We start from the raw sequence: 20,687 nt of genomic DNA, 5'->3' as shown, positions 1-20,687 counted from the left end.
GTCATCTCTCTCTTGCACGTTATGCAACCGCTGCGCACGCGCGCCTCTGGGCCTCTCTCTAGGCATCTCTCGTCTGTTTCCAACTGGTCTGGTGGCGCCCTCTGTAGGACGACTACGGCATGCTTTAATGATGTGTCCCATCTTTCCACACCTGTGACAGGTTACGTCTTTAAATCTGCAGTCAGCTGCGCTGTGTCTTCCAAGACAACGGTAACATTCTCTCTGTGATTGGTACACACTTTTGGTAGATCTCTCCTCTTTTCTCTCGCTCTTCTCCTCCGTTTCCACCCGATTGCAGGCAGCCTTGCCCTGCAGATCCTGTGCGTTCCTGTTGGCGGTCTCCGCCGCCAGCGCAATCTTGTACGCTGACTCAAAAGTCAGATCAGTTTCAGACAGCAAGCGGCGTTGAATCCTGTCGTCATTGATCCCGCACACCAGCCTGTCTCTAAGCATCTGTTCGAGCGTTGCTCCATAGTTACAATCCTGCGCCAATCTCCTCAACTCAGCCACATATGCGCTGATGGTCTCCCCAGGCTGTCGGGTGCGCGAGTCAAATTTAAATCTCTGCACAATCTCACTCGGTTTTGGGCTGAAGTGATTTTTCATCAACAGCACCAACTCATCATATGTTTTCGAACTTGGCTTCTCTGGGCTCAGTAGATTCCTCATTAACTTATACGTTACTGCCCCCACCACACTGATGAGTATGGCTCTCTGCTTATCTCCATCATTAATGTCATTCGCCTCGAAAAACTGTTCAAGAATTTCACAATATTCTTCCCATGTTTGATCATTAGCATCAAAGGCTGAGAGGGTCCCGAACAATGCACTCATCTTCTTTCCTTCCCTCGCCTCCTCTTGTTCTTGTCCTTTTTTTTTTTTTTTTTTTTTTTTTTTTTTTTACCGTCTCGACGCAAACCGACACTTCTTCCGGGAATCCAGTATCCTCGTCGCCAATATGTGATATCGTAGCTTTGCTGATATCTAGAATAACCACTCCAGTATTTCAGGTCACTGTATGTTTATTTGCTTGCAAGTTATAGTGTGCAGGAACCGGCTTGGGTAAAACAACATGCTGCCCCGGGAGCAGCCTCACTGCGCATGTCAGAATGCTTTCTAACCAGGGTCACCAGACTTAGTATCTGGTGCCCTCCTCCGGACTGGAGTGATAGAACAGGTTACAATTATCACAGGATATCACAGATTTGATATAATGCAACCTCATGCCCATGTAATGATGCTTGCTGTTCGCCGACTGAAAGGAGAATGACAGTTTAGCGGCAGTGATATTTGATAGAGTGGAGCCCGATCGCTGATTGGCTGGCTGCAGATTGGGTGTGCTCGCTAGATTTGTGAATGGAAAGATACTGACAGCGTGGGAACAGAAGTGACGCAGACAATAGCGATGCGCTCCCATAAAGCCTTAGATCTTCTTTATTGAATTTGCGCTTAGAGCTACATACTGTATGTCTTGGCTGGACGATGATGGAACCCTCCTCTCTGCTGAACCCTCAGTGACAGAGAAACCTTCTCAACACTGTTACATTGTCCAGAGGAATGTGACAGTGAGGGGAGCAAAGAACGTGACCTGTAGAGTTCACCTGCCACGCTTCAACTACACTGTTGAGACACAGTATGACAGCTCAGGTAATGTTTATGTTTACGTTTATTAAAGGATCCCCATTAGAGACATATGAATGAGCCTATATTCTTCCTGAGGTCCTGAACAAAGCAAATACATTACAGATGTACAACTAAAAATATACTTTAAAGTAAAAACAAAACAGAACAAAAATTAATACAAAAAGACAAATTAACATTCTAAAATCAAATCCTACAGTCCAGTCAGTTTTTTTTTTAAATACACTGATAACAGTTACATACTTGGCAAGTTACCTGGTAAGATTATTATTTTTTTTAAAGAAATGTAAGTAAGTATAATGAATATATATATATATATATATATATATATATATATATATATATATATATATATATATATATATATATATATATAAAAAGCGCCTCTGACGAAAACTCCCAACTCCATTGGATCCTCAAACTGTCCGTCAAAAACAAACAACTCCCCCCTCTCCTCTCCAGCTCTGCCTTTTAACAGCATGAGTAGAGCTCGCTGCGCAGTGAGCCAGGAGGAGGAGCACGACGTAAAGCTCCCCGTAGTCTTTTAAAACTATACAGTGTACCTGTTTATCAAACTTAGCACTGACGCTAATGTTATGAAAACAAGTAATTATATTTCTAAAATCAATGAAGTGTTTAATGAGGAGAGCAATATGACAAGAAGAAAGGCGTTCGTAGCATTTCTGCCACGCTAGTTCTACTACCTCTTTGCAGAAGTTATTGTAATATTTAAAGTCCTGTTTATTATTGTAGGCCTATATAATAAGTGTCATGATGCATCAGGGCATTGATTCACACGTTGTGATGCATTGTGAGCTTGGAGATCCATTGTTAGCTTTTGGGAATTTGTACCCTTTTGAAACCTCTCCCTCAGCAGCGAGTGGAGCTATTGTTGTTTGGACAACAACTCCATTTCAGCTTGATTTCTGCTCGTCTGAAACTACTAACTCCACTCGCGCTGGGTAAAGTGTTGATTTACCCGCGATTTGGGTAAAGTGTTGATAATATAATGACACACGCAAGTATCTGACAATATATAAAGTCACTATACCAACTTTGATGAGGCAGTATTGCTTTGTTTTAAAAATATAAGGTTTTCTTAATTTCCTGAAAAACTTATATTTTGTTTTTTCGTTTCCTGAACAATGAGCGTTTTGGAGTTAGCAGGTTCAGGCTGGACAGCAGAGATATATACACACACACACACACACACACACACATACATAACGAAAAAACATCACATGTATGCACCTGGGACGTATCATCAGTGTTGTAGCCTGGGGTCATAGGATGTTTCGGGTCTCGCAACCATAGATATATATAAAGGCTAGATGACTCACCCGCGCTGCTGGCCAATGGAGTACGACGTTGCCACATGGCGGCCATCTTGAAACAGTCATTCATAACATTATGTCTATGGTGCATATACTTTAAAATAACCATAGCGTGCTCAATTTTCATCCGATTTTCAAACGGTTTGGTGTGTTGTAAACACCAAAGATGTAGTTATGATACCGCATACTTAAAATTATAAAACAAAAAAAAACATGATTATAATTATAAGTATGCAGTACCATAACTACATCTTTGTATCACACCAAACCGTTTGAAAATCAGATGAAGATTGAGCACGCTATGGTTATTTCAAAGTATATGCACCATAGACATAATGTTATGAATGACTGTTTCAAGATGGCCACGGTTGAGCTACGCTTGCGCCGCCCCCTTGAGCCATCTAGCCTTTATATATTTCTATGCTCGCAACATACACCCTCGCCCAGGTGACCCAGCCAGGGTTGATCAAGCCCCGACTTACGTCCCAGGTAGCTACCCACGGTCAGTCCGAAATAGGGAAAGACAGGGCCACTCAATATGCTTGTCCGAAACTACTCTGCCAGGAATGGGGGAGAGGAGATACTCTGGCACGTGGAGGTACTAGGCTCTGTGGATCATAAAGTCTACTCTTCATCCATGTGTGTGAAGCTGCTTTTAAAATGGACTCATAACCCAAAAAAAATCATTTATTTCATATTACAAGTTCATATTATTTATTTGTCAATACATGTGCATTTATGAATGTATTAATAATGTAAATGTACATATATTTATGCAGAGTGTTAGTGTAGCATGCAGGACACATGGATGTTAATGGAGACCAGGCATGAATCAAACCTGTGGGCTTTGGAACACAGACTGTAACCATTTTAACACCACTGTTGATTTGATTGTATCATGTTTTATGTTTACAGTTGTGTTATAATTATGTGTTTCAGAGGATATGATTCACACAGAGATATAATGTTTATAGTTGTGTTAACTGTGTTTCAGAGGATATGATTCACACAGAGAAGGGATCAACTGGAGCAGGGATTAGTAATCATAGTAATCATTGCTATAATGAGTGTTTGTTCAGTAACAGGGATCTCCCTGTCTTTCCAGTTCTTTGATAAAAATTAAATACATTTTCAGGTAGGTGACAAAATGTCAGCCAATAAGGAGAGACTACCCATTTATTATTTATATAAGTTTTTACAGTGTTCCAGTTCAATTGTGTCTGCTCATTGCTTTGTGTCATCAATTCCAATTTCACTTCTGTATCTGTATCTGTATCCGGTCTGAGTTCTCTCTCCTGATTGGATAAAATTGGTATCCTGACCTGAAAATGCATTTTCTATTTATTAAAGATTACTGAACAAACACTCAATGAGTACTATCAGAATATAGAGCTATTTAACACCAAAGAAAATCACTTACCCTACCTTTTAAATCTATCCTTTTAAATCTATCTCCTATATATCACCAATCTATGCATCTATAATGACACGTCAAATACTTTGTCAATATATTGATTATATACATGTGTATATACATATAGTAATTATATATATAGTGTTTGTAAGAGTTAACATTTTGTGTATTAACCTGTAATCTTTCTCCTCTATAGATGTGAAACAGACTCATGATGATGAAGGTAAGATACAATCCATGATGTAAGTTCCACTGCATGCAATCAACTGCTGTACTGAATCTGTTTCTGTTATTTTACTATGATTAAATAAAATAAAGTATACATAATATTTATTTATTTATAAATGTAATACTGTATTCATGAAGTGTTACCACACATACTGTAAGCTCCAGTCTACAGATTATTTGATTTTACTCTAATGTGTTTCAGAGATGGCTCCATTGGTGAATCCATCAGACCAGCCTATAACGTATTCAGGTAGATCTTCTGTTTTATCATCACTCTGTTTTCTGAGGCGATTCATTCCTACTGGTTGTTCCTCTCTCTGTATTCTGAGGTTGTCTGACTCAGTTCTAGTCCATTTGACGTTTCTTCTTTATCTGTTCAATACTAAACGTAGAAATTATCTTTTCCATTGTTTAGTTTTTTGTTGATTTGCATTCATATGGGGACCTAAACCTATTTTACTGAGATTAACCTGCAATTTATTGATTCTTTGATTCTACACACATGAAAACCCGTTCAGTGGCCATCTTGGATTATGCAAATTGCCCCAATGACAACTTTGGGCAACTAATCCAAAATTGTTCTAGGAAACCATATGAATACAAATCAACCAAAAAAACTTCATAGGAAACAATTATTTAGGATTTTGAAATTTCAAATGTACTATTTGGACATTTAGAGTGGATGTGTGCTCTTTGCATACAATGAGTGAGAGCCTCACTTCATTTAGGCTATGTACGCTATAATATAACAGTCTAACATATATGATACCACAGTGGTTATTTAAGAAGACTCATACTTAAAGACCTGGCAAAATGAAAAAATATGTTTTTTACACTTTTAGAGCATACCCGCGGTCATAATGAGGACATATCTATCATTAGATGCCACATTTCTTTTTGTGTATTTTCATATCAAATGAAAATGTGTCCCTAAAAAGTCGAATTTGAAAATGTGATAACATAGATAGACCTTTATGAATATAAATTAATCTATATTTCATTCACCTGTTTGATTCCCATTGCTCACGTTCCTCCACATTGTGGAGCACAAGTCACAGGAGCATGGTTTTCATATCATAAATATGAACTTAAGCCAAAATCTTGCGTTTAATCCACGTGATTTCTTATTTACTTCTGAAAAGCCTCATAGTAGCTTAGCAGCAACAGAAGAAGTATTTCCTCTCAAAGCGGCCTATTTCAAAATAAGTCTCCCGTAATATGTTTATGTATATATTAGTCAACTGGTTTTATTAAGTCTACTTACAGGAAGCAGATGGACTAAATTAGAAGTACATGACACACCAGAGCTCTGCACCGTATAGCCTACTAGTAGCTGACGCTATAAAAATAATTGACAAAAAAAGATAAACACCAACGGCTCGAATCAAATAATTTGCGTCGACTGAGGGGGTCTCGACTGACTAATCCACTCGTCGACTTTAAGGGGACAGGCCTAGTAATAAGCAACATAGTAACATAAACATGCTTCACACTTTCTGCGTGAGATGTAGGCTATAGAGACACACGGCCGGAAGCGGAAGGCCTACAAATTCACGCCCACTTTTGAACCCGAAAATGTGTCATTGTGTGCTTAATGTCCTCAAAGTCACGCATCCAACAAGCTTTGAACCGAGCAGATTGGACCTTCTGTTCCAGAGATAATGACCAAAACGTATTGAAAACCACCATGCGAGCACTTAAACGTAAGATTTCAGAAGCTAGAACTTTTGACACTCTGATGGAGTATTATAGTATATTGTGGGTAGTATATCGAGATGACAGATATGGGACATTAAAAAGGATAAATTAAACAAATGGGACAGTTAAAAAATCGCTACAGCCTCAGTAGTTAACCAGTGAAATTACGGTATTTTACAATGCCTCTCATAGGGATTGCATTGGCAGCTGCAGTTCATCGTTCTAACGGACCTCGAGTAGCTCAAAAGTGGGCGTGAATTTATAGGCCTTCCGCTTCCGGCCGTGTGTCTCTATACAGAGCCTTATCTGGCTAATGTCTTCCCATAGTCCAGGAGGATGGGATCTTCTGATTGGGTCAGAAACATACAGGCATACAGTTTCACACTAAAACTTCAAAATAAAAATGACAGAGAAAAAAAAAAATCACCAAGACTTTAAGTGTGTGTGCATGATGCATGAGCGAATGGATAACACATATCTAAAGAAGACGTGTGTGTGTGTGTGTGTGTGTGTGTGTGTGTGTGTGTGTGTGTGTGTGTGTGTGTGTGTGTGTGTGTGTGTGTGTGTGTGTGTGTGTGTGTGTGAGTGTGTGTGTGTGTGAGCACACCGTGCTGTACCTTCATTCCTTTCCACATTTCTGCTCCTATTATTTATTCATCTAATAGTACATTTGATTGGTTTAGGCAATGTCACAACACCATGGTCGATGCTCCATATCAGGACAGTTTTTAGGGTGATATCACTGTCAGATCACCTGTTCTCTGGCAGGCATTGCAACACGACAGTGATAGGTTTTATTCTCACTGCTGATGATGAAACAGCCGGAAGGAGAGAGAGAGAGAGGTCAAGAACCTGACACAATGGTGTCCCTCTTTTGGGCATGTCATTAAACACACTTCATTGGAAAGAGACACATTTTTCCTTTTTCAGTTGTCAATGTTGGACCCCACTGTCACCTTCTTGCAACCCCACTAGGGGTCCCGACACATAGTTTGACCATTAAATAGAGGTAGAATCACATCAAGAACAAGCACACCTTTCAAAGTAATAGAGTGAGAGAAAACAACATGGCTAGAAAAAGTGCTCCTCGGAGCACAGGTCTCCACTAGGTCAGGTAGGTTATTGTGGCCTCCTTGTGGCGCTATAATAGGCCAATGTGAAAAGGGTGGCATCTCTTCTTAGGCCTTTCACGGCAAACGGACACTTCATTCATGATTTGAGGCATTTTGTTCCAAAAATGTGTATTGCTAAGTTGTATGGATTTAAACTTGTAACAGAGTATTTCTATATTGCAATATTGGTACTTAACTTAAGTAACGACTTTGAGTACTTTTTCCACCACTGCCAAAATATATCGCCTATACATAGTAAACTATAATAGCTGTTCAAACGGCTTTTCAGGTAATAATAATGGTGCTTCAAGGTGATGCCTTCCTGTGCTATTGAAGTGGTGCTAATCACAGCATATGGAAGTTTCGAAGTAGTTCACACGTCTATTTACCAATAGATATGTCACACTTAATCAGTATTCACATTCCACGTACATCACCAGCGCAATAGAGATGGGATGTATGGCTCTTTTTAGGGAGCCGGATCTTGGCGATCCGTTCCTTTCACAGAGCCGTTCAAAAGACTGGCTCATTTATGGCTCATTTGTATATTTATATATTTTATAAAAACATATATAAATGTGTATAAATATATATAAATATTTTTATATTTATATCTCATAACATTATTTATATTTATATTATATAAATATAATATCATTGATGTTATATCATATATACAATAATACAACATATAACATTATAATAATATATTGTCATTATGGGCGGATTCACACTATGGTCCCGGGTGCGCACCCTGGACCACTTGGCTGATGTTGTGGTAGTGTGAACGTTGCGTATCGTTCCCCGAAACGGATCACCGTACCGTACCCGAGACCGCCTCCGGAGGTAGTCTCGGATCCGGATCATGCGTAGTTGGGTACGGAACGATGCAATGTGAATCCATCCGTACCAACAGGAGGAAGTGGACTGCTAATCATATATCATTTATATATTTTTATATTGACACATTATTTTAGCTGGGTTATACCTTCTCATAGTTCTACTTGAATGTTGACAAGAAATAATAATCCCGCTAGTGTTTGAGTAGCGCGAGCCGTGAAAAAACATAAACAAAAAACACATGTGTAGCGAATGTGTATATAAGGATAAATATACTAAGGATTAGTCCGTGACGTCACTGCTAAAATACCAAGGATGCGTCCGTGACGCCAATATCATATTAACAGAGACGACGTTACATTTCGAGGTTTCAAAGACCAGTGCACACACTGCTTTGGTTGTGTATTGTTGATCTGTTGTTATTATAACTCAAGACAACGTCAGGAACACAGTCAAACTTAATTATTCACTCTAGACTCTGACAAGTGACTTTTCTTCTGTGAATGACATTCTGTATCTCCCAAAGCCCTGTAGTCCACAGCGCCCCCATGAGGCACATATTTACCATTACTGTTAAATGAAATGGTCTCGAGTGCGGATGAATCTTGGCCAATGTGAATACTGTCCAGCTGGGAGAGGCCGCGTTTTAATACTTTTCATTAGTTCATTCATTCTTAATTTTTTTACACAGACGTAAAGGGTGTTCAATAGCGCTGAAAATTTTGTTAGCTGGTTCCTGCTGGACAACGACAATATAATAAATGTATATATAACATATGCATAATATATAACATATACATAATATATAACATATCCCTCCCTTAAAAGAGCCATAAATCCCATCTCTACTCAAGGTTTTGTGACAATGACATTGGTTGAGGTACAACGTAATAACACCGTTGACTTTATGTTTGCCAGTAACAGGGTGATCAAAAGATGTAAATTTGTATGTGAAACTACATTGGGCATATTTGCCACATATATATATATATATATCTATATATACACACACACATATAATATCCATATTTATATTATTTATATAAATTATAAACATTTCTACAATTTCGTCTATATGAACTCTTCTTTCTTTTCACTTGCTAGCATCATTTGCTTCCACGCATTTCACTCGTTTCCATTTCCGATCCACTCATCTGCACTACCATCATTTGCTCACATTTACATACATTCCCAAACTATGTTATAACTACCAATGCCAACCACATCAATCACCTACATACTGTAGCAGAAATCACACACCCTCACAAACCCACATCCTACAAATATCCAGCCACTGCCAACTCTCTGTCCACCATGACATATGTCATTCTTTCTTGTTATAGTGTGTGCGTGTCTGCACGTTTTGCGTACGTGCACGAAAATGTGTGCACGTGAATGTGCATGCATATACGCTCCCCCGCTTCTAAAAGTAGCACTACAACACTGAACACACCCACTCTCACATTGGATATGTTATCCAATTAATTCTTGTTTAAAACGCTAATAAACAGCTGAGATTTGGCTGTGTGCACAATGGCTGTGTGCAAATTCAGATCAATTGCTCCAGCCAGTGAGGAGAACCGGGCACACAGTTTTGCTGACACGACGTTGTTGTTGTTGTTGTTGTTATTATTATTATTATTATTATTATTATTATTAATTTCATTATCATCATCATCAATTAAAAAACATGGGTGTAGTTATACCAAAAGGTCAATGAGGGAGCCAGAAGGAAACTACAGGGCAGTTATTATGGCAACAATCACATACGTTACTGTAAAAGATGAGTTATGTGGTATACTGTAGACTGTTAAAATAATGTTAAACTAGAAAAAGTGCTCCTCGGAGCACAGGTCTCCGCCAGGTCAGGTAGGTTATTGTGGTCTCCTGGTGGTGTTATAATAGGCCAATGTGAAAAGGGTGGCATTTCTTCTTAGGTCTTTCAATCGGACACTGCATTAATGATTTGAGGCATTTTGTTCCAAAAATGTGTTTTGCTAAATTAGACCTGCTGGTGGCGCTATAACAGGCCAATGTGAATGTGAAAAGGGGGGCATATTTCTTCCTCGGCCTAGTGGGAATCTGCATGCAAAATTGCACGGAAATTGCACACTGCGTTCATGTTTTGAGGCATTTTGTTCAAAACTGACCAATCCTGCAAACTTTGGAAGCCACTGTAAGCCAAATAGGATGGAATATGAAATATCGGACAGATCCATCAGAATCATATGACTATGTAGATACTGTGTACCAATTTGCTTGTTTTTTGGACAGAATCTGAAGGACTCATTTCCAAAACTGTATTTTGTCGGCCTCCTGGTGGCGCTGTAAAAAGCAGATGTGAAAAATGCAGTGCAGATGTTTTTCCTTGGCCTCTAGGGAGTGTGCGTGCAAAGTTTCATGCAGATCGGTGCAGTTATAGTTAAAAATGCTAATCGGCATGTTATAGCGCCACCATGAGGCTGATTAAAAAAAATTCAAGTGGCATTTCTTCCTCGGCCTTGTGGGAATGTGCGTGTGCACTTTTATGGAAATGGCAATCTGCGTGCATGACTTGAGGCAGTTTGTTCAAAACGGACCAATCCTGCAAACTTTGGAAGCCAACCGTAGCCAATGAGGATGGAATATGGGAAATCGGACAGATCCGGGTTGATCACATGACTATAGAGATACTGTGTACCGATTTGCATGGCGTTTGGTTAAAAGCTGTAGGAGTAATGGGAAAAAATGGGTTTTGCACAAATGGGCCTCCTGGTGGCGCTATGACAGGCCCATGTGAAAAATGTGGGGCAGAGGTTCTGAATTGGCATCCGGGGAGTGGGTGTGCACAGTTTCGCAGCGAGCGGGCCAACGGTGCCGGAGATTAGCTGGTAACACACGGACAGGACACACGGACGGACGGACGGACGGACGGACAGACAGGGGGGAAAACATACTCTCTCGCCATGCCTTTCGGCCTGGCGGAGACAATAAATGACACTGTTCTTGGTGGCATAAGAGATGTGGAAATATTTTACACAACATCAGTGTGAAAACAAACTTGTTTTAATTCAACTGAAAGTACAAACAGAGATCTGACACCTTGTTCACATTCAAAGATCATTCGTACAGTATGACAACATTTTGTGAACAAACAGAAGCTAAATGTATTATAAAAGTAGAAAAAACTAAAATATTTTTGAAAAAACATGTAGGCATAAACACTTCATTGAAAAATAATGTTGAAGAAACACTAGGATGAGCAAAACATGACATTATTGGTTTGAGATGAATGGCTTTGAAACAGCAGGTCACAATATGGAAAAACATTAAGAGTTTAATATCAACTGTACAATAAAATACTTGATGCATAATTATTTTTAAAGAGAATCTTCCTTAATATAGGTTTATAAAACATGGTTCTGTATAAAATCATTTGTATATATTTTAATTCAAAATATTTAAAAAATGCAATATTACAAAATTTTTATTACGAGACAGACAGCGAGAGAGAGAGAGCATGTGTCTAAACCCTGAATATATTGGTGAAGATCCATTTGATCCACTTTATCCACATGTGTTGGGTTGTCCTACACAGCTGTATCTAAAGAGATGAGACAGGTCACAGTAAACATACAGTATAATATGTAACCTGCTATTTTAGTTTCTGCTTTTACCTAACTGTGGAATATGAAGAAACAGTGTATTTTATTTACATCTGAGAGCTCTCAGAGTGCATAAAATGCATGCAGTATATGATGTACGTGAGTGTGTGTATGCGTGCGTGCGTGTGTGTGCGCGCGCGCGCGCGCATGTGAGAGAAGATAATGTTATCTTAAACATTCAGCTAAATTAGATTCAATGCTCAGGAGGCGACACTAAAACATTTCTAACAGATCAAGTGATACATATGAATCATTTCACAATAACCAAATGAAATTAGTTTAAATTAAATGACATTAAAATATTTAAAACTTAAGTACTGTACCATTTGCATAGTCATCGGAGTGGATTACTCCATAGACACTTGTGTCACCTAAAGGAAAACAAATAATCATTAATATGGTGCTTATTTTTGTTTATTTCATACATGTTTCACTTTAATTATTCTGCTAATTAGGTGAACATACAGACTGACTGACTTTAATATACTACCAAAAAATTGTTGAATGGATGAAGACTTATTTTCAATTTAAAATTAAACATTAAACAAGACTGACCGTGCTGCAGTGGGCAGTACAGATCATCAGAAGCACCACTTTGATTGGTCCTGTGGTTTACAGCTGAGCCCTGTTTGGTTCCCTGAGATTGAATTGGTCTGTAATTAAAATAGATGTATTAGAAATAAAAAAGAAAATAAGATGGAATGTACTGCTGTGATGTTGAATAGACAGAGATTAATACTGTACTTGCCTGACATAACCTGGATCTGTAAATTAAAAGCAATAAGTTGCACCGTAAATATTTGAACCAAATAAAAATATAATGGATTAAAGTATTATTTTTGGTCAGTTTGTCCTTCATGAGAAAGCTTGTGAACGAGTTACTGTGTTCGGGGGTACACTCAAAATCTAACAAATCAAATAATACTTCTGAACCTGAAATGACAGTCCTAGAATTGTTGTTGTTCATTGTTTATTACTTATTGGTCATCACCGTAGGGAAGACTCCTGCGGTCCTCACAAAAGATGACTGAGATTAAAATCATTGGATTAGATCTTTAAAAAGTAAATACTGTACCATTCTCATACTCATCATGGTGGCTGATTACGCCGTAGCTGTTTGTGTCGCCTAGAGGTAAACAAGTAAGTGCTGTTAATACAAACATAGTTTCACTTCAGTTAATTATTCTGATCATTAGGAAAACCAAACAGAAAACAGTGACAGACTTTAATGAACTTCTAAAAAGGACAATCATTGTATAATCAACAAAAGAGCTTTTTTTTTTTCTTTTTACATTACTTCAGATTATACATTACTTTAGATTAAATAAGACCAGGAGTCAGAAGTGTCCTTAAAATGATTGGTTCACAGACTGACCGTGTTGCAGTGGGCAGTACACATCATCAGGAGCATCACTTTGATTGGTCTTGCGGTCTCTAGCTGAGTCCTGATTGGTTCCCTGAGACTGAACCGGTCTGTAAAGAGATATACAGTATATCTAACAGCAATTAAATAGACAACAAGATGCAATCTACTGCTAACATTGTGATAAATTAATAACAGAATTAATAACGTACTAACCTGGCACAACATGGAGCTGTAATTAAAAGAAATACACACTGTATGTAAGTGGTACATAAATCACTAATCCTGAGTTCCTCAGTGATTGTAATCTGTATATAATACATCTAATGTAGTGGTTCTAACCTTTAGATGTTATGCATCGACACAGCAGGAACAGAAGGATGGTCAGTAGAATCACAACAACGAGTCCTAAAATCAACCACACTACATGTAGAGATCTATGTTCCACAGGTACAGTCACTGGAGGTTGAGTAGATCCAGACACTGAAGGTTGAGTAGATCCAGTCACTGGAGGTTGAGACACTATAACAACAATACAAATATAATTTGATATGAATAGATTAGTATTGGAACAACACATTTTTGCATTTAGGCTACAGCGCTTCAAAGAACTGTGGCTCAGCTACTGCTATAAACCTGGGAGACCACTGCCTATTAGTTTGTACAAATGTACAAACAAGGCTGGATTCCCCCCCCCTCTAAGTATTCTAAGTATTATTACCATACATGTAACACTGAATTACAACAAAGGAAAAAGTAAAACATGAATGGGTTTACCATACCTCTCACTGCCATCCAGCTCTGTGGTGACTCTTCTCCAGAATAGTTACACTTGTAGAATCCCTCATCAGACTTAGATACAGCAGGTATGATCATCTCTCCATTGGTTTTAGTTTGGAGCAGTTCTTCATTTCTATAAAAGTCCACGTTGGAGAGAGACGAGTCTGTTTTGTGTTTGCATTGAAGAGAGACAGAATGTCCCTCAGTCACAGGGTGAACAGGACTCACCAGGATGACAGGACCAGCTGTAAAACAGTTTTAAAAACAGTCCAGAACAATTCACACTGAACTAATACAAACTGGATACATCTAGTGGCTCAGGAGGTAGAGCAGAGCTAGGGAGCCGGAAGGTTCCCAGTTTGATCCCAGGCTCCCCCAGAGTTAGTGTCGAAGTGTCCTTGAGCAAGACAAGTTGGTGCCTTGCATGGTTTCCTCCGCCATCGGTGTATGGATGTGTATGGGTGAATGTAATGCACAATCATTGTAAAAGCGCCTTGGATAAAGGCGCTTTATAAATGCACCATTTACAAAAGCATGTTTTAATGAGTTGATGAATGCTGCAGTATTTTTAGGTAGTGAATGAAGTAACTGGACTCACTCTGTCCTGTGATGTTGACAGCATTGCTGTACTCTCCCAGTCCAGACTCACACCAGTGCACTAGGGGGACACTGTCACCTGGATGTAGTTTGTTTTGATAAGCATATCCCTTCAATCTCCACTCAGTAGATTTTCCATCACAGCTCACTGAGTCAGACTTATACTCAGAGAGGAAGTGTTGAGTTCTGTTAGAACTCACTGTGATAGAAGCTGAAGAATGAACATCTAAAACACAACACAGGATCAGAGGTCAAACAAAGATCAGTGTTACAATGACGTAGTTAATTAAACTAAAGAAAACAGAGAACACAATCAGACAATGTGAGAGAAAATATAAGACATACTGAGTAAGTGGGGCTGTCTATAAACCAACCTAGAAGAATTAAGAATGATGGATTATGAATCACACTCACCACCAGACCAGACAAACTGACGTTTACTGTATCGAGTGTAATGAACTGGGTCTCCTCTCCCAGCTCTACACACATATCCTCCTGTCCCTGTAGGATCATGAATGATGTAGGAACCTTCTACAGTCCCATGGAGGCTACCAGGTAAGAGCTCATAAGTGTAATCGGTGAGTGATGGTTTAGGCACAGCTCTGTACCAGTAGAACCTCCAGTCTGCAGATGATTTTTTTACCTCACAGCTCAGAGTCACTGAGGCTCCAGGACTCAACCATGGAGGAGACACATTGAGAACAGGTTTAGGGTTGTCTGTTGGAAAGCACATTTCTCTGCATTAAAAACATTGTTAACTGTACTGGTATGATAAACCGTAAGACATTTATATTTCATTCAATGCCTAATTTATCAAAGTCTAATGGTTGCTTTTCCTAGACACTTGACAAGTGCATTGATGCTATAATCAATATCATGATATATATCATCAGTATTGGAAAAGACAACTCCATCACCCAGCACCCTCCCTGCACCTACAACACAACGACCCAGCAGAAACAATAATTAATTTGATAATAATCCAATGATGAGAGTGTGTGTGAAATATATCAATATATCAACCAATAACTCAAACCAAATATCAACGTTTTAGAAAGAGGGACAAACCGCAACCACCAGTCTTTACAAGCACCTTGTAAAAACTGATGCGCGGGGCTCACATCCCACACACGTACACACTAGGGCTATCACAAAGAAATTCGCTATTCGAATAGAATTCGAATGTGATTTTTTTTATAACATTCAAATGCTAAAGTTGCCATTCGAATGTTGTTTTAAAAAAAAAATATATATATATATATATATATATATTTTTTTTTTTCATTTTTTTTTTTTTTCATTTTTTTGGCTGGACTGAATAGTGGGGGGACACAGTGTCCTTTAATTAAACAGGTGCCGGCGCCACTGGAACTTACACTAGCCTACTCTATTGCATGTTGAAGGAAGAACAGCTGTGCTAATGCAACATAGAGAGAAGCAGAGTTGATTAGCTGAGCTTCCTCTACATTAAATGGCTAATGTTACATCAAAACTTTCGCGGTTGTCATAATTATTAAAGTTTCTAAAACGTAACTTTCAAGTGACGTTTACACAGGGAAACTATAAGGAAGTGAGGAGTCTTGCCTGCCTCTGCGCTGAACCAGTGTGACCAGACACACACACACATACACACACACACACACACACACACACACACACACACACACACACACACACACACACACACACACACACACCAGTGGCGTCCCCATACACATTACATTTAGGGCAGGCGAGTTTTCGCGAGAGACCCCATCTCCAGGAGGATCATTCTACAGCCCGAAGGGACAGTCATGGGTTTTATTGGTTGTTGTTGGTTGTCAGGGGCCAGGGCAATACCACAACCAATCGGTGGACGGCCAACCAATGATGACACGTTCCTGACCCTTTTTTTTTTACCAAACTGGACCCCTTTTTCCATAGCCACGCCTCCCTATTTATATGAAGTGATGAGGATGGGACAAGATCAGGAATGACTAGGATCAGCCCAGGTTGAATGGTTTTGGGATAAAGCAGAGAGGCAAGGTTGAGATGGTTTTAATGTGTGCAGAGGAGGTATGAGGGGTACATTGGAAGAAAGACGCTGAGGATGGAGCTGCCATGCAGGAGGAGAAAAGGAAGGCCAAAGAGGAGGTTTATGGACGCAGTGAGAGATGACATGCGGTGGCAAGAGTGACTGAGGAAGGTGCAGATAGGAACAAATATGTATTGGAAACATCATGTCAAAAAAGATTCATATATGAGTGCTATAAATTATATTAAACATAATGGTATGAGAAAGTGTGATGATATGATACAATCAAAGTTAATGTATTACTTAACCTGTTGATTTGTTTTAAGAGCACCAATACACTGAGACAAATGCAACACCATCTTGGTATATGTAATACCACCAGTGTTAGCTGCAAGTGTTCTTTCTTGCTCTCATGTGAGTGTAAAATTATCTCCAGTAAATATATCAATCAAACCAAATGCTACAAACAGCCTCATCTGTCACTAAATCACACTAATACGCAAGTATAGTAGATGTGAAATATAGTGATACTGATCATTAATCGCACTGGAAATATGACAACACACATCTTTAGTTGGAGACAATATTATACAATGGCATATTAAAGCCACATGGTGGCAGCCAAACACCACTCACTCTATTACAAGATGCACAAAACATGACTTAATACATAATAGTAAACTGACATAACTACGCAATAATTGAGAGCATTTAGTATGTGACAGATGTAAATACTGTATGATGTTGACTGAGTGAATAAAGATAATAGATATTCAACTAAACTTCACCTTGACTGTGTCCATAGGAGATGAAGTTACTCAGCACTGAAACACATTTGATGAGACAATATCAAGCTGAGCATAAATATCTGCATTATTCATAATTAACACAACACCAACATACACAGCTGCAGTTCACTCAAGAATTATGGTAATAATGTATTAACATCAATGACTATGAAGCGTGACAAAATAGATCAATATCGTATTCATCAGAAAGTTAATTAGAACCTTTTTGCTATTATCTGTGCATGTGTGCATGTGTGCATGTGTGGACAGTGGTCTGAAGAAAACATTGACAACTTTTCATAAAGTATGATGACAATAGCAAGCGTACAATCTGATGCTGAAAACGTATTAATGTTAATTCTCAATAATATTCTGATGTCCAAACAAAGTTTTTCTTATTACAGGTAGCTATAATCATAATTTGTTCATATATACAAAATGAATGGATTAATGCATGAGCAAACATGCAAACAAACTTTTGTATATATAGGAGCAGACAAAAGTAACAGGGGACAAAAGTAACACACTCAATAATTCTAATTAGAAATAAGCTAGAGGTGTGAGACTTCTTGTGCACATGCTCAGTAGGGTCCTCTCTCTGCCTATGGAAGGATAGAATGATCATTTCATCTCAGCTGAAGTTTTCAACAAAAAAGGTGTAAACGTAAATTTTTGAGTGTACGGTATTTTCCTTCTGCTGTCTAAATACATTTAAATAAAAAATAGACATACATTTGAAAAAACTAAATTGAAAAATAAAATAATTCGAATAAAAATACAACATAATTGTAATTATGTATATAAAACATTTGTAAGTAAAAATGTTAAATTATAAAAAATACATATTATTTAGTGATGTGCTTTTATTTGAGATAAAGGGTGTTAATATGACTTATTTTTACAGTGTTACAATTGCCCCCAACCACTGTTACAACTGCCCCCGTCACAGGGGCAATTGTAACACTGTGACTCATTGCATTCAAATTAATATTTTAGCCATGTCCTTATTAGTGAAAGCTTAACATTTGTATTATTAATTAGGGCACATATATATGTTTCTTATAACAAAAGATGACTAGGATATTTCAAGTACTCTGTGAATTATGAAGGTAAATACAAAAAGTGTTACTTTTGTCCCCTATTTCCCCTACTGTGTAGTTCCATCATCACTGTTGTTGTCCTTTGGTATGCTATTTTGGTTGTTATTGTAGGGATTCCTATTGTGGGGTTTGTGCACCCCTCTGGGTGCTCAACCAGCCTGGGTACACGAGACAGACATGTAATGGTGGTTTGGTGTACTATTAATTAATTTCCATGTCCATTTCCACTAAGTAAAAACAAGCAATTACAAATGTCTGCTCTAATTTACAAACTTCTTTAATGCTGCTTAAAAATATGAAAGCATCGTCATCTCCCTTGATGGGCCTATCTGCCTATAGCCTATGTGTGTGTCCTTGCCCTCCCTCATCCTCTTTGCTCTTTAAAACTGATACACTGTGTGTGTGTGTGTGTGTGTGTGTGTGTGTGTGTGTGTGTGTGTGTGTGTGTGTGTGTGTGTGTGTGTGTGTGTGTGTGTGTGTGTGTGTGTGGGCGGGCGGGCGGGCGGGCGGGCGGGCGGGCGGGCGTGCGTGCGTGTGTGTTAGTTTTAGTCACTTAAATGTTTAATTACATGCGTTATGATTATTGTTGCATGATTACATTCTTTAGTACATCTATGAATAGGCTATGTTGCATTTTCTTTTCTTATGTTGTGGAGGGATTGGGGTGGATCAACCCAGTCAAGATAGAGGGGTGTGTGATGCTTACAAGGTTTGGGAACCGCTGGTCTAATCTAATCCTACACTGCTGATTGGTCAGATAATATAATTTGTCTGTTTCATCAGTGACACAGCCTCAATTACATTGAAACTCAACTTTGATAAAACCTTGTTGTTTAAGTACAGTCACATATTCTTTCATTGAAATGGTTCAAATACTATCAAATTCAAATCTAGTAATAATAGTAATATACTCACAGAGGAGAACACAGAGCAAGATATGAGACATCTTCTCCTATGATGAACGACCATGAAAAGCCTTTCTATTTCCTGTTCAGACTGAACTAATATACTGACGTGAGAGAGAGAGAGAGAGAGAGAGAGAGAGAGAGAGAGAGAGAGAGAGAGAGAGAGACGGACGGACAGACGGGGGCAGGGGGAGGGTAGTATTTGTGGGGGGAGTATTTATTGTTTAATAAATATTAAAGACATCATGGTTGACTGATGTTTTGTCATCCAGCAAATTCATTAATCATCTGTTGACTAAATCTTGAATTGTTGTTTTACAGCATTATGAATGAAGACTAATTAGCTACATTAAACAGCATTATGCACATACAGACTATATATTAAGCTACAGTACATTACAATTCATTATGCATATAATAAGCTACATTAAACAGCATTATGCATACAGACTATATAATAAGCTACATTAAACAGCATTATGCATACACGGATTATATGATAAGCTACATTAAACAGTGAAGACTATAGGCTGGTGTTAAAGTCCACAAAGGAAACAGCCTTTCTGTCAAACCATACTCACACACCACATCCTGAGTGGTGTGTGAGCTACATAACCAAACACCATGAGTTCTGTTCTGTTTCTGCATTAAGTGATCCTGCTCACTCATTACTCTAGTACTAGAACCCTAGAACACTAGTATTGTAATCAGGTTAACTGCTGTAAAGTTTCACCATAGTAGGCTGTATTGCTTGTTATATTCACTGTAGATTGACATAATTATTCATATTCCATGTAGCAGGCTGACACATATATCAGCCAGACATGATATTCAATGTACTGTAGATAGGCTGTACATATATATCCATTCATGGACGATAGATGTAGGCCTATAAAGTATGCTCAGATTACTGTGACAGAATATACAGTTTTTGTGGCCCATCTATCTTGTCTGTCTGTCTGTCTGTCTGTCTGTCTGTCTGTCTGTCTGTCTGTCTGTCTGTCTGTCTGTCTGTCTGTCTGTCTGTCTGTCTGTGTCTGTGTCTGTGTGTGTGTGTGTGGGTGTGTGTGTGTGTGTGTGTGTGTGTGTGTGTGTGTGTGTGTGTGTGTGTGTGTGTGTGTGTGTGTGTGTGTGTGTGTGAGAGAGTATGTTCATGCATGCTTTGTGCACTACTACTAGACATCATAATGGAAAATACAGTGTAAAGAAGAACTATAAACCACAAAGCG

General features: G+C 38.6%; 1 protein-coding gene across 1 annotated transcript; it reads right to left on the bottom strand.

Annotated features, from left to right (window-relative positions):
* Positions 1–11,381: 11,381 nt before the first annotated feature.
* Positions 11,382–19,516, bottom strand: LOC308098099 (Fc receptor-like protein 5). The gene is made up of 12 exons (XM_080446337.1): positions 19,469–19,516; positions 17,454–17,489; positions 15,066–15,368; positions 14,653–14,877; positions 14,057–14,299; positions 13,617–13,796; positions 13,491–13,506; positions 13,287–13,384; positions 12,987–13,037; positions 12,467–12,675; positions 12,235–12,282; positions 11,382–11,850 (listed from the first exon to the last, which is right to left on the bottom strand). The coding sequence occupies exons 1-10, from the start codon at positions 19,497–19,499 to the stop codon at positions 12,644–12,646; spliced, it is 1,215 nt and encodes a 404-aa protein (XP_080302463.1). The 5' UTR covers positions 19,500–19,516; the 3' UTR covers positions 11,382–11,850; positions 12,235–12,282; positions 12,467–12,643.
* Positions 19,517–20,687: the final 1,171 nt, after the last annotated feature.

Source organism: Gymnoscopelus braueri, assembly GCF_963280865.1.
Source record: "Gymnoscopelus braueri genome assembly, chromosome: 13".
NCBI classification, from domain to species: Eukaryota; Metazoa; Chordata; class Actinopteri; order Myctophiformes; family Myctophidae; genus Gymnoscopelus; species Gymnoscopelus braueri.
Note: the sequence above shows the minus strand (reverse complement) of the source record. Positions and strands in the feature narration are given on the sequence as shown.